At 36.0% G+C, this 13,105-nt stretch overlaps 2 protein-coding genes across 2 annotated transcripts; both read right to left on the minus strand.

The window, feature by feature from the left end:
- Nucleotides 1–26: 26 nt before the first annotated feature.
- On the minus strand, nucleotides 27–416 carry LOC123656597. The gene has a single exon (XM_045592267.1). The coding sequence runs from the start codon at nucleotides 414–416 to the stop codon at nucleotides 27–29; it is 390 nt and encodes a 129-aa protein (XP_045448223.1).
- Nucleotides 417–707: 291 nt separating this feature from the next.
- Nucleotides 708–9,755, minus strand: LOC123656598 (replication factor C subunit 5). The gene is made up of 8 exons (XM_045592268.1): nucleotides 9,724–9,755; nucleotides 9,580–9,644; nucleotides 9,342–9,469; nucleotides 9,089–9,251; nucleotides 2,115–2,274; nucleotides 1,609–1,823; nucleotides 998–1,075; nucleotides 708–924 (listed from the first exon to the last, which is right to left on the minus strand). Exons 1-8 carry the CDS (start codon nucleotides 9,753–9,755, stop codon nucleotides 767–769), a joined length of 999 nt encoding a protein of 332 aa, XP_045448224.1. The 3' UTR covers nucleotides 708–766.
- Nucleotides 9,756–13,105: the final 3,350 nt, after the last annotated feature.

Consider the following 13,105-nt stretch of genomic DNA (forward strand, 5'->3'; position numbering starts at 1 on the left):
GTCCAATTGAGGTGTTCACGAGCAAATTAAAGTCGGGCTTGACGGTGAGCTGCGGTCAGTTTCGGGCCTCTGGCTGGCCGTTTAGGAGTTAAATTGGCTTTCTTCAGGCGTCTTCTAATTGCCCACTGACTGACAGCCATTCCTCGAACCCTCCTGAGCTCCTGTTGCACATCAACGCCCGTGAGATGACGATTTCTCAACGAAGTTGAGACAATGAAGCGGTCGTCTGTCTCAGATGTGTTCCGGAGTCTATTGGTTTGTGGTCTCCGAACGAAGCCACCAGTCTCTTGAAACCTTCTGTATACTCGTGAAACAGCTGATTGGCTCGTGTTAAGTTCACGAGCGACTTGCCGTTGATTATGGCCCGCTTGCAACAAAGCTATAACTTGAGCCGCTGCTTCTGAGGTAGTGTCCATTGGATCGCGATTTAAATACTGAGAGCTTAAAGAGATGTGTACCTGTCAACGTCTGACAAGTTCTGTAACGTTCATGTATGACCGTATTTATTTAAAAAGTATTGTCATTGTTTATTTGAAAATTGCTATATTTATGTAAAAAAAATGTCTTTTGAATAAAAAAACTTTTACAAAAATCGGATAAGCCATTTTCCGAAAAATAGAACATATATAACAATATACGGCTTGAGTCGATTCAGTTGCATGCGAGTGTATTTTTTTGAAGTAGGTTAAAAATCAAATTTTTTACAATGAAGTTTCTAGCTTTGTCTTTTATTTTACAAATTATTTAAAGATTTTTAGCAGTAAAATTAGATAAGAGCATTCACATCGATCTGATCTTTACATAGTTGGAAGGCAGCAATAAGGGCGGCTAGTTCAATTCGTTCGCTGCAACCGCTCGCGAGACGCGCTTCCGAGTCAGCCATCTTGATCAACAACGATATCAATACTTCCGGCGGGAATTTCACTAGAAAATATAATTATTTAATTTTTATTTTAATTTATATCAAAAATATATATATAATAAAAAATACACATACCTCGTTGTATTATTGAGTGAACTTCAGTCAGTATATCTCCCAGCGCTAAACCTTTGGCGATCTTGAGGTCTTGAATTTCTGAACATGGTATTAAGCAAATTCATAATTTCGTAAACATAAAAGTAACAGATTGATAACTGCATATAGACAATATATTACAACATTCAACAGACCAAGAACGTAATAGTCCGTACCATGGATACTCTTGAAAACTTAATATGTAACTAAACATTTTCTGGGCAAGCTCCATAAAATAATACTCGCAGCGATTATTTTATTTTTAATGAATGATGATGTAAAAGTGTTGTTGACCATTTACGTGAAGTAACAGACCCTATTCGTTCGTTCCCAAAATTTATCCAAGTTTCGTATTCTATCAATCTAGCAGTCGTAATCATTGCACGTAGTTACAATGGCCTTGCAGTCACCCTTTGCCTCCCTGGCTTATTGTAAGGCACCAAAAGAAAACGCGTAAAAAGCGTAAAAGTGATCACATTAAATTAATAATCATTGATAGTCTGGAAACATCGTGAAATCTTAAATGCGGGGACGTGGGAAAGGGGTCTACTTCGCCCACGCTTATACGCACCCCACTATGTAAAAAAGGATACGTTTAAAGCACGCAGCGAAATCGTTCTCATTGAGGAGGCAGTTCATGATGTAATTGACATCAGAGCGGAGCGGGTGTCCCACGCACGTGTACACGTGGTCCTCGGTGACGTCACGGTAGGCGAGCCACGTGCTCTGCAGCGTGTTCAGCACCTTGCGCATGTCACCTCCAGAGAGGGTCAGCAGAGCCTTCATACCGTCTTCTGATATTTTCACACTGGAATATAATGTCGCAAGAGAAGTGAGAGAGCAGTTGCATTTTTGCAGTACACGTACACATAGTACAGAGGTTGCAACAGTCAGCAAAACATTTGTCTTCTTTTAATCTTATAAAACAGCTGTTGAATGCATTCCAAAGCTAAAGTTTCTGAATTAACAGACTATTCCGAAATTCAGTTGCGATTATTGTACAATTTTTAGCTAAAAAAAAAATAACACATTCGTATTTTAAAAAAATATATCAGGTATTCTAAATTCACTATACGAAAATCATCTACTAATATCTTACTTTTCCTTCTGAACGATTTCTTGAAGTCTCGGCACAATCTGACTCTGCTGCAACGGAGCAAAACGAAAACGTGTGCATCGTGATTGCAATGCTGGAATTATCTTGCCTAGGTAGTTACATATTATGCAGAACCGCACGTTTTCTGTATACTTTTCTATAACTGTAAAAAAATGCACTATATAACATTCACTAACGACATTTGAATCACATTTTTACTTATAGCATTGACAGAAATCGCAAAATTCTTATAGATCTAGTGGTTGATAATATAATAGCCACAAACCACTGCTGTGACCGTTGCGCCAACATGTCGTCAATAATTTAGATTCCTAAGAATTTATTTACATGTTTCACGTGAACTTCTGCCATTTATCAGCTAGTAAAACATGTTTTTAGACCATAATATCCAACTAGGCCGCAACAACTTCGAGAAGGAGGCCGATAGGAGGATTTGATTGTGCTGGGCGACGTTTGGGAGTCATCGTCGAGTCTTCACTTTGAAGATTCCGCAATGCTTGAAGACTAAAGTCTTCGAGCAATGCGTCCTGCCTGTGTTAACATACGGAGCCGAGACGTGCACACTGACGAAGGGACTGGTCCACAAATTTAAAGTCTCTCAACGTGCAATGGAACGGCCTATGCTTGGGGTTTCTCTCAAAGACAGGATTAGAAATGAGACTATCCGCGAGAGAACGAAAGTAGCCGATATAGCCCACAGAATTAGCAAATTGAAGTGGCAGTGGGCTGGTTGTCTGTGTCGCAGGACCGACGGCCGTTGGAGCAGACGGGTCCTGGGATGGAGACCGCGTCTTGGCAAACGCAGTGTGAGACGTCCTCCGGCCCGTTGGACCGATGATCTACGTGAGATTGCCGGTGTAGGCTGGATGAGAATTAAGGAAAACCGGGATGTCTGGCGCGAACTTGGGGAGGCCTATATCCAGCAGTGGACTGCAATAAGCTGAACTGATACTGAACGGAAAACATGTTCTAATTTTGAGTCTTATTATTTAAACGAATATGTGGTTTTCATCAATTCCACTCTTAGGGGAGTAAAATGGAATGAGTTTGTACGGAAGTTCAGCCATTGTTGACAATATAAATACGAACGTTCATAATTTTACATAAAAATTACCAAAACAAGGCAACATCCTTTAGTTTTAGAGGCCGGAAACAGCAGAAATTCAAATGTTCGGACTCTGATAAATATCTGTGTATAAGTGTTGCACATGCCTATATTTTTCATCGCAAAAGCAAGGAGTCTTGATCACTAATTTTTTTTTCAATTGATCCGTTCGTCCAGCGTTACTTACAATTAAACAAAGGACAACAAAAAAACTGTTAGCCTATTTCTATGTCCTTAATTTTTGTATTCCATTGGATAATATTTTACTTTAAAAAATATTTTAAGATTTTTTTTTTTCGAATTGTGTATTGCTGTTGGCCCTAGGGCTATTTGCAGGCCGATGCCTTGACAGCGTCACCGTGTGGGATGGCTAAGACCCAACCGTGAAAGAAGAAGGGGAGCCCTTTAGGAGGGCTCGGGATGTTCGTTCTTTCTAATGTCTGTGGGTGTCTCCTAGAGAGATCACACCTCGGCTTAGGACGAAGTTGGTGTGGAAATTTTTAAGGCTGTTATTCTATGTTATGGAATAAATAAAAATTTCATCACTTCAAACCTGTTTTGCGGATATTCATACCAACAAGATAGATCAAACAACGAATGATACATTGAAATCTGTTAGTACGTTTAGGTCTTACGAGTCAAAACAGAAGCTACTTTTATATTGAGAGCACAAGTGTGTTATCGCTTTCCATCACTTAAAAGAACAATATATTCATACTTTTATAATATAAAAGTTCCACCGAAAAACACAAACGAATATAAATAACGGTTATAATTTTTTTACAAATATCCGAGGGTACTTTATAAAGACGTTCTCAACACCACAAGGTTATAATGAAAACAGCAGAAAATTATATATAATACAACTTTTATTATTGAATGAGACACACGGACGATGAAGCCTTCCTCTGAACTTTCCGTGACATTTTTCTGTTCATAATAAGAGAATTTGACGGGCCTTGTATCGGTACAGGAGTATTGATTCGTTCGATTTCATTGTCCTGGCTCTTCTTATAGGAAGTAATTTCTCGCGAGACTTTTATACCTAAAACTCTTGCAATTAATGTTGTGAAGGCAGTGTTAACCTGTAAATAATAGAAGGTTCATAAACACTGTAAACATTAATTAAAAAACAACGAATCAATAGAAACTTGTTTAGATTCATAAAACTTCCACATTGGGCAACACAGGAGTCACAAAGCTTAATAAGCTAAATATGGATCTGATACTATGAGTATTTAATTTGTAATAATAAATTTATTTTTGAATGTCAATATAAATATGTTTATATTATTTACACTTATGTACCATTTCCCCAGTTCGAGCTGATCCTTTAAAGCTTTCCAATAGATATTCTGAAGCAAACTTCTGCACGCAAGACAATTTAACTGCTCGCTGATGTTCCAAGTCTGATTTATTTCCAAACAAAGCCATCAACGGTTTTTTTTGTTCTGTTTCAAAAACATCCTTCACTACTTTTATCCAGTCTTCCAACTTTTCAAAGCTTTTCAAATTTGTCAGGTCATACACAAATATAACAATCTGAAATATTTTTTTTTTATTTATAATTTAAATAGATTAAACGACCACGATATATCCTGCTCAAAATCTGGAGTAGCGCATCGAGGGAAGCACCTCGATTTTACAGAAGATTTCAATTAAATAATACTGCTCTCATGTTGTGTAATGTTGTGTTGCTGTGGTGAGTACAGTGGACAGAGCTGAGAGAGATGCTGAGATGCTTCTGGTGTTGCAAGTGTTTATAGGCTACGGCAATCTTTAAGTTAATAAAATCAAAATCTGAAATCTCTTGTCCTGCTCATAGTTATATATTTCTATTTGATTTTTGATCTCATAGGCCAGGGAAGGCGAATCAATGGAACTCGTGCAATTCATGGCACGCGACATGATATTTCGGGCACATCACACAGGTATTTTATGATAAGCGGACGCAAGAGATTCTACATCAAGGAGTGTTCAAGTTAGAAAGTTTTGAGTTGATAGTACGATTATTAGTTTCCCAATAATCACAAAGTCAAAATTATTTGATGCACGACTATGACCTCAATAAACATTTCTTTTCCTGTCCCTAGGCTATTTGTACTGATAACAGACGTCATGACGTTATAAAAATGAGTTCCCTAACATCGGAGTCGTACAAGTAGTTGGCGAGCATGTCGCTGCGCAGCGCGGCGCCCGCCACGTCGCAGAGCCGCAGCGCCGCGCCCGCCCACTGCGCCGCGCTCAGCTCCGCGCCCTGCGTGCCGCCTGCCCCGCCCGCCCCGCCCGCCCCTCGGAACCGCCCGCAAAGGCTGCTCTGAAACGAGCGCCTAACCATTCACATTTTAGGAACTACTCTGCCCAGTAATTACAGAGAATATATTATTATTTTAACAACCGCTCTGGTGTAGTGGTGTGAGTAGTCGCCTAAAACACCGACGGTTTGCGGGTTCGATTCCCGCTCAGGATGGACATTTGTCTTTGTACAAATATTTCTTTACGGTTTGGATGTCTGACCTTGGCGGTCTCCTCACCGTAACTCGGAAAGCACGTTAAGCCGTCGGTCCCGCTTTTTATCATAAATACCTAATAGCAACCGTTACTCATAGTAGAGAACATATCCGCCAATCCGCAGTGGAACAGTGTGGTGGATTAAGCTCCAATTCTTCTCCTACATGAAGAACGAGGCCTATGCCCAACAGTGGGATATTACAGGCTGAATGCTAATAATTGCTAAACTCGTAGTAGTGGGTATTTGGGTACCAATTTAAAAGACGTAATAATTTACTCGTAGTGTTACCAAAAGGCAAAATAAATGAAAATTGAAATACATTAAAGTATACAATTTGCCATACGAAGTATTTATTGTACATACATTAACTACTTCAATTTTTTCAAAAGTAAATACTGACTATAATATGTATTTATAGAATATCATTGTGGGCAGAGAACATGTCAAAATTGGAATATAACTAAAACAATGTGTTATAAAATATTAAGCTCATATACACATTTCTTTTTATGACAAAAACACAAAAAAAAATACTAACCTTTCCAGTTGCTGGTTCTCCAACTAAAGTAATTTTTACCCATTTCTTTAAATTATCTTCCTCTTCAGTGTCAGACATTTCTCACTCACAACTCAATAAAGTGATTGTTTATAAAAAAAGTAACTACTTAGTTCTAACAGATCAACAAAAATGATAAAAGGTAATATGAAAAGATAGCATTTAGATTCATTGTATTTAAAATAAATTATTATCAATTATAGCTCAACATTCATTTTTTTACCTCCTAGCCTTTATTTTGAATTCAGATTACCATAGTAACGAGTACTTCAAAATGTTCCAATAACATGGAAACACCACATTAATTCGCCTGTTCTAACAACACATTATACAATCTTCTTCCTGAATTGAACATCCCTCTTCCTAATTCCTCTCAACTAAACTTTTACAACCCCGAATTGATATTTCTGGTATCTAAATTTATTAATATTAATAACATTAAACTATAATTTTTATGAATGTGATGTATAATATTTATTTAAATAAATAATTATATTACATTACATAGTTAGATGAAATGTAGAGTAGAATTATGTTTAGACCCTACCCTAAATGTATGATGATGATAATTATTAAAATCTTTGATATATTTGACTGCAGGTAACAAAACCCAAATTGTGTCTTTTTTGTATCAAAAACTAGTTTCCTCCGTAATTTACATAATTTCATACTTGACACTGACAGCATATTGCACAATGGTCAATTGCATACAATAAATTAAAAAAAGAACATGGAATCGCAAGATTTTACCAGCTCAGCTACTTTGCTTGCACAGTAATATGTAGAGTTACTCTCCACACAGAGCAACTATCATTCCCCATTTTTTTTTCAAGTGATGTATGGAAATACAACAGAATTCCAATAAAAACCTAAACATAGTTTCATGCTTACTACACCATCAAAAAGGATAGAATTTCTATTCAAACTTTCATTTTACATTTACTCTGAAGAGTACAATTTTCAATAATTTTGAAAGTTGATGTTAAGGAAGCCTACTAACAAAACTTTATATTTTTAGCACCTTAGATTTTTAGAATTTATATTATTATTTAATTTAATTTATACTTGGTGTAGATACTTTTTTATTTGTATATTTGTACATTCATTACTATTTTTCTTAACACAGCCATTCTTAGTTTACCAAACATAAATAGTCGTGTGTAACATTAACTTAAACCTACTATTTTATATTCTTTATAACTTCAAGTAATTAATAATACATATCTTAACATGTTAAAATCACTTTAAATCCTAGCAAATGGACAAGCAACATTTATGTAATAAGAAATAATAAAGCACCACATTTTTACTAAGCAACTACTAACTAAAGTATTACTTTTATATAAGTACTAGCTGTGCACCGCGGTTTCACCCACGTTAATTTGAGGAAAGTAGTGCCTATAACCTTCATCACTATATCTCTATATCTTCTAATGATTGTCCCATAAAAATTCAACACAATTATCTAAACAAAAAGAATTTGATCGCAAAATTTTTTCGTATTTAATAAAAAATGTTTGGGTATTTTATATCTATCTGGGCATTAGGTACCTGGACACGGTAAACATGGTCTTTCCCGCGTAAAACCCCGATTTAGCGGAAATTTCGGGATAAAAAGGAGCCTATGTTTCGCCCCCCAACCTTTTTGTTTTCTAATGACTATCCCATAAAAATCGGTTCAGCTGCTCCGAAGATAAGCCAGCAGAAAGGCAGACACACAGACAAAAATTGGAGACTACGGCACGTGAAATGGTGATTATAATAATAATACTAACTACGAAAATGAAAAGAACGGAGCGTCAGAGAGTGTGTCGCAGTGTGGCGTGCTAAACGCGCATTTCAAGACATGTACAATAAATAGGATTTTTTCTAAATACAGCTCGACATTTCGAAATAGATAATATCGTGGTTCTGCGACTTATCAAATCAAAGGGTTTGACGGTGCACACAATTCTTCATATAAAGCTAGAACGTCAACTTTGAATTTACCATCTAATGAACAGGAAATACAGGCACCACGCATGCCCAAAGAAATTTGTTCGTATACTGGAGCTAGTAAAAACCTGTATTCTTTAAGTAATTTCAAACACCTGTGTCTAATTTTTTTATTAGGTATAGCTTCTGCGCGCGATTTCGTCCGCGTGGAACAGAGGCGCGCACAATACTTGATCATTATTTTGCTGCGTTGTTATTATAAAACTGCGATATCTCCTGAGATACTCATTGAAATCGAATTATGTAAAAGGCTATTATATTTTAAATTAAATACTTGTGATGAATAACGTATTTATTTAGATAAGGATTAATATCATGTTTATAAAAACATCTTCGCAAATAATGCATTATTTTAGAACAAACTTGGTGACCATAAAAAAGGTTATAGTGAGCCAACCTTAAAAGATAGATATATGCCGTTGCAGACTTTATTTTAGAACTTTTAAAGAGGATCAATTCTGTCATACATGATTTTTCCGAAACTTTAACTGTTTTCACAGCGCACGCTGAGGAAGTTCTCAAAAGGAAAAAAGAACCCCCAATTTTGAGACATTCGTCATTGGTGCTCCGCTTCTTTGGTCTTAGCGTGATGGTGTATAGCTTATAACCTTCCTCGATAAATGGGTTATCTAACACAAAAAGAATTTTTCAAATCATCTAACACAAAAAGAATTTTTCAAATCAGACCAGTAGTTTCTGAGATTAGCGCATAAAAACAAACAAACAAACAAACAAACTCTTCAGCTTTATAATATTAGTATAGATTTAGTAAAAATTTTATGACTTACTGCGACGCAAAGCATTTTGAGCATCATTTGTCATAGCATCGGCTTCATCAAGAATTATAAGTTTTGGTCCAGCTTTGAAAATAGTTCGTGTTGAGGCAAAACTCAGAATTTGACCCCGAACAATGCCTATCCCTCTATCATCTGAAGCATTTAATTCTAACACCTATAAAAAAAATTGCTATTAAACTATTTTTAGAAAACAATTATATTATTATCAATAAAAAAGGTAATGAACTAACGATACATTACATACCATAGAGTTAAATTGTTGTGGTGTATACATTTGCTTGGCACAAGCTAGTATAGTAGATGTTTTTCCAGTACCCGGAGGACCATAAAATAGTAGATGTGGAAGTTGATTTTCTTTCATAAACTGATTAACTGAAATACGAGAAAGTTATTTTTAGTTAATTTAGTAATCAATAAGTAGTACAGGTTGTTTTATAAGTAAAACAAATCAGAAAATTAAAATATGAATATTTACAACTTACTCGTTTTAACGATGTCATCGTGAGATACGAGATCTTCTAATTTGGACGGTCGGTATTTTTCTACCCTGTTAAGATATTTTTTTATATTACATACTTGCATTGATACATAAGTATACTATAAATAAAATTGTTTACCGTACTCACCATGGTAAATTCTGACTACCATCGACAGTCATTATTTAAAATAATAAAATACAATTCACAATATATACTTATTATTGTTCTAATACATAAACTAAATTCACACAAACAATTGTCGCTTTTTGAACTTTATCATTAGAAAATAAATATAATTTAACTTGTACTAAAACCCGCGAAATAAATACAAATTGTCAGTTGTCCGAAGTGACAGTTTAATAAAAAAAATTTTGGCAATTCTCGTACGTACCTAATACAGTAGGTACATTTGCCATTAACAAACGGGAAAAATTTCTACATGTGTTTAAAGGAACGAGAAAAGCTAAATTTAGGAATCATTCGGGGTAGGAATAGATATAGGATATTTATGACAAAGGTATTAGCTGTGCCCGTAAATTCGTCCGCGTGGAAATTAAATAAAATTGTTGTTCAGTAAGCAGTTATAAAATAAATTTCTAAAATAAAAGTAAGTTACTCCTTATAACATCAGCTATCGGCCAGTGAAAGTTCCGTCAAAATCGGTTCAGCCGTTTCTGAGATTAGTCTGAACAAACAGACAGACAGACAAAAATTGTAAAAAATGTCATTTTGGTACATGTACCGTGTATACATCCATATGCATTGAGTAATAAGCTGTTTTTTTTTGTATTATAAACAGACAATCTAATTTTATTTATTTGTATAGATGTATAGATATTAGATAATCTTAATGTTATATACATTATTTAAAAGTGTTTGTCTGTGTTTTTCATCCGTTCCATTAGCCGAATTGGTCGAGCCATTCTCGAGTTATGCGCTTAAGAGCCATTTCACAAAAATCGGTAACAATCCGCGAAATTGTAATATTTTGACGTCGTTAATCTCAGTGTTGGATGGAATAATGTAATTTATATTCTTGAAATATAATAAAGCAACCTTTGTTGTAGTCGATAGTCGGATCAGAATTTTGATTTATATTATGTGTATAAAATTATTAACCTTTTCATCAGCCTCCTCCCTGGGTAAACGGTCGCAATGTATACTTTGAAGTCCTACTTTTCAATAACCTCTACGTTGAAACCATTTTAAAAAAATATCATAATATGTGGAATATAATTTTGTTGCGGAATATCACAGATTTTTATTCCATTTGTATCTCTATTAAACAATAAAAAAAATTTAAAGTTACGAATATTTTCCAAATAAGTCCAATTTTAAAAGCGATATTTTTCTTAGAAAACTAAGAAATTTTAACGAACTATCTTCATCAAAGTAAACTTACATCATTAAGGAATACAAAAAAAAAAATAATTAAAAGATGTAATTATTTTTAATACATTTTATATTAAAGTACCCGGTTGACCGAGCTAAGCTCGGTATTTTTAGTAAATCGTGTTTTTTGGAAATCATAAAGTATAAATACGAATTACATATTGATAAAATATGAATAATATTTTTCGATTTTACCGACATAATAATAAAAAAAAAGAACAGTCTATTTAAATAAAAAATAACGAGTGCAATTAGAAAAAGAAAAAGAAAAAATAATTGATCACGGACATGTGGATTTGAACCATGATCTTCTCGGTTGATCCCGAGCGGCCGATTTCCCACTGAGCTATTTCAACTACATTGACTTATGCGAAATTTACCTTCGTATTCTAACGATATTTTTTTCAATTCCTAAAAACAGGGATAAAACGACATTTCCTGAAAATGAATCCTAGCTAGATAGATTTATCTCCCCCGAAACCCCCTAAATACTAAATTTTATGAAAATCGTTGGAGCCGTTTCCGAGATTCAGATTCTATATATCGCACCTTCGGTGGAACAAGGGCGTATCTTACAAAAAATCGTAAAATGAGTTAAATATGCAGAAATGCCCAAAAAACACTCTAGTATCTAGTGGGACAAAGACTCCCATTAGATTCACTTTAAAAGTCGCTACACGGCAATAGTGTCTTTGTCATTTTGGATCGAATTGGTGGGCGTTTTGGCGCGACATCGTCTCATTGGTCAGTTGCGCCGTTGCCCCCGCGCGCAATGTTTTTATCTTGGAGCGCCAAAGCCGCGAAGGTAAATATGCCTTTTGACATTTGATATTCCTGGAGAGACAAAGTCATATTTAGCACACTTATGCCTTTTTCGTGAGCAAATGCTTGGAAAGACAAAGCCACTGCAACATTTGTGACTTTGTACTTCCAACATTTTTATTATTTTATAGTGTTATGAACAAATGTGGTGTCGTTATTCCAATACATATTTTATTAAATAGGCATAAAAACAATTCATACTTTCTCATACCGAATTCCTTTCTAACTCTGAGTAGTTGATTACACTGTGATAAATTTTTTTTTTTTTTTTAATTTTAAAATGGTGTTGCTGTTTAAACTCTGAAGCTTTATTCTAAGTTATACAGTTAAATTTTCAGGGAAAAATGGGATCCCGAAGTCGAAAAGTTTTGATGATGTTAAATGATGACAAAGACATTCAGAATATCGAAGAAATGCATGTGCCTCAAATTGATAGCATCCAAGCCACTTTCGTTGAAGACCACCAGAATAAAAAAATCATCATCATCATCATAATACCAGCTCATGGACGCCCACTGCTGAGCATAAGCCTCCCCTAATGCTTTCGACGACGATCGGTCCTGCGTTGGTTCTTTTTTTTTGGCAGCGGGTCGTGAAGAACTTAGACCCCGCCGCACGGGCAATTTCCACCAGCCCATCGTTGAGCTCGTCCACATTTACGCAGTCGGCCAGGCGACAGGCCAAAGCGATTTTGGAGTTCGAGTTGAAAGCTCTCGGGGTTTTGAATCTGAGCAGGCGCAGGTCGGAGCCCAGACCCTATCAGCCGATTTCTCTCAAACTTGACATCGATATTCAATGTGCCTCGGACAAGTCGGTGATCACTTCCTGTTTTCAAAGCAATGATCACTAAGACAATTCTAAATATGTGCTTGTTCGTCGACATGATAAAGTCTATCTCGTTCCTGACGGTGCCGTCGGGACTCAACCAGGTCCATTTGCGCCGTTCCGGCTTTCTGAAGAAGGAGTTCATTATAAAGAGTCCCTCCTTCTCCATGAAGTCAGTCAGTAGCCAGTCCCGGGAGTTCCGTTGCTCGTATCCAAATTGCTCCACTCACAACTCATCACCGCATCGTCTTAGCTTCGCATTGAAGTCCCCCATCACAGCAGTGTAGTGGCATGTAGAGCTATGTATGGCTGTAGAGATTTCCTCATACATAGCTTGCACTTCGTCACATGGATGTGTCCAATTCGGTGCGTAAACCTGTATGACCTTTAGCGAATACCGCTTGGATATTCTGAGTATAAGGTACGCCACCCTGCGCGACACTCTCCTGACGACGTCGATGTTGTTGACGAGAGCCTTGCGGACGAGGAA

This window comes from Melitaea cinxia, chromosome 9, assembly GCF_905220565.1.
Source record: "Melitaea cinxia chromosome 9, ilMelCinx1.1, whole genome shotgun sequence".
In the NCBI taxonomy this organism is placed as follows: domain Eukaryota; kingdom Metazoa; phylum Arthropoda; class Insecta; order Lepidoptera; family Nymphalidae; genus Melitaea; species Melitaea cinxia.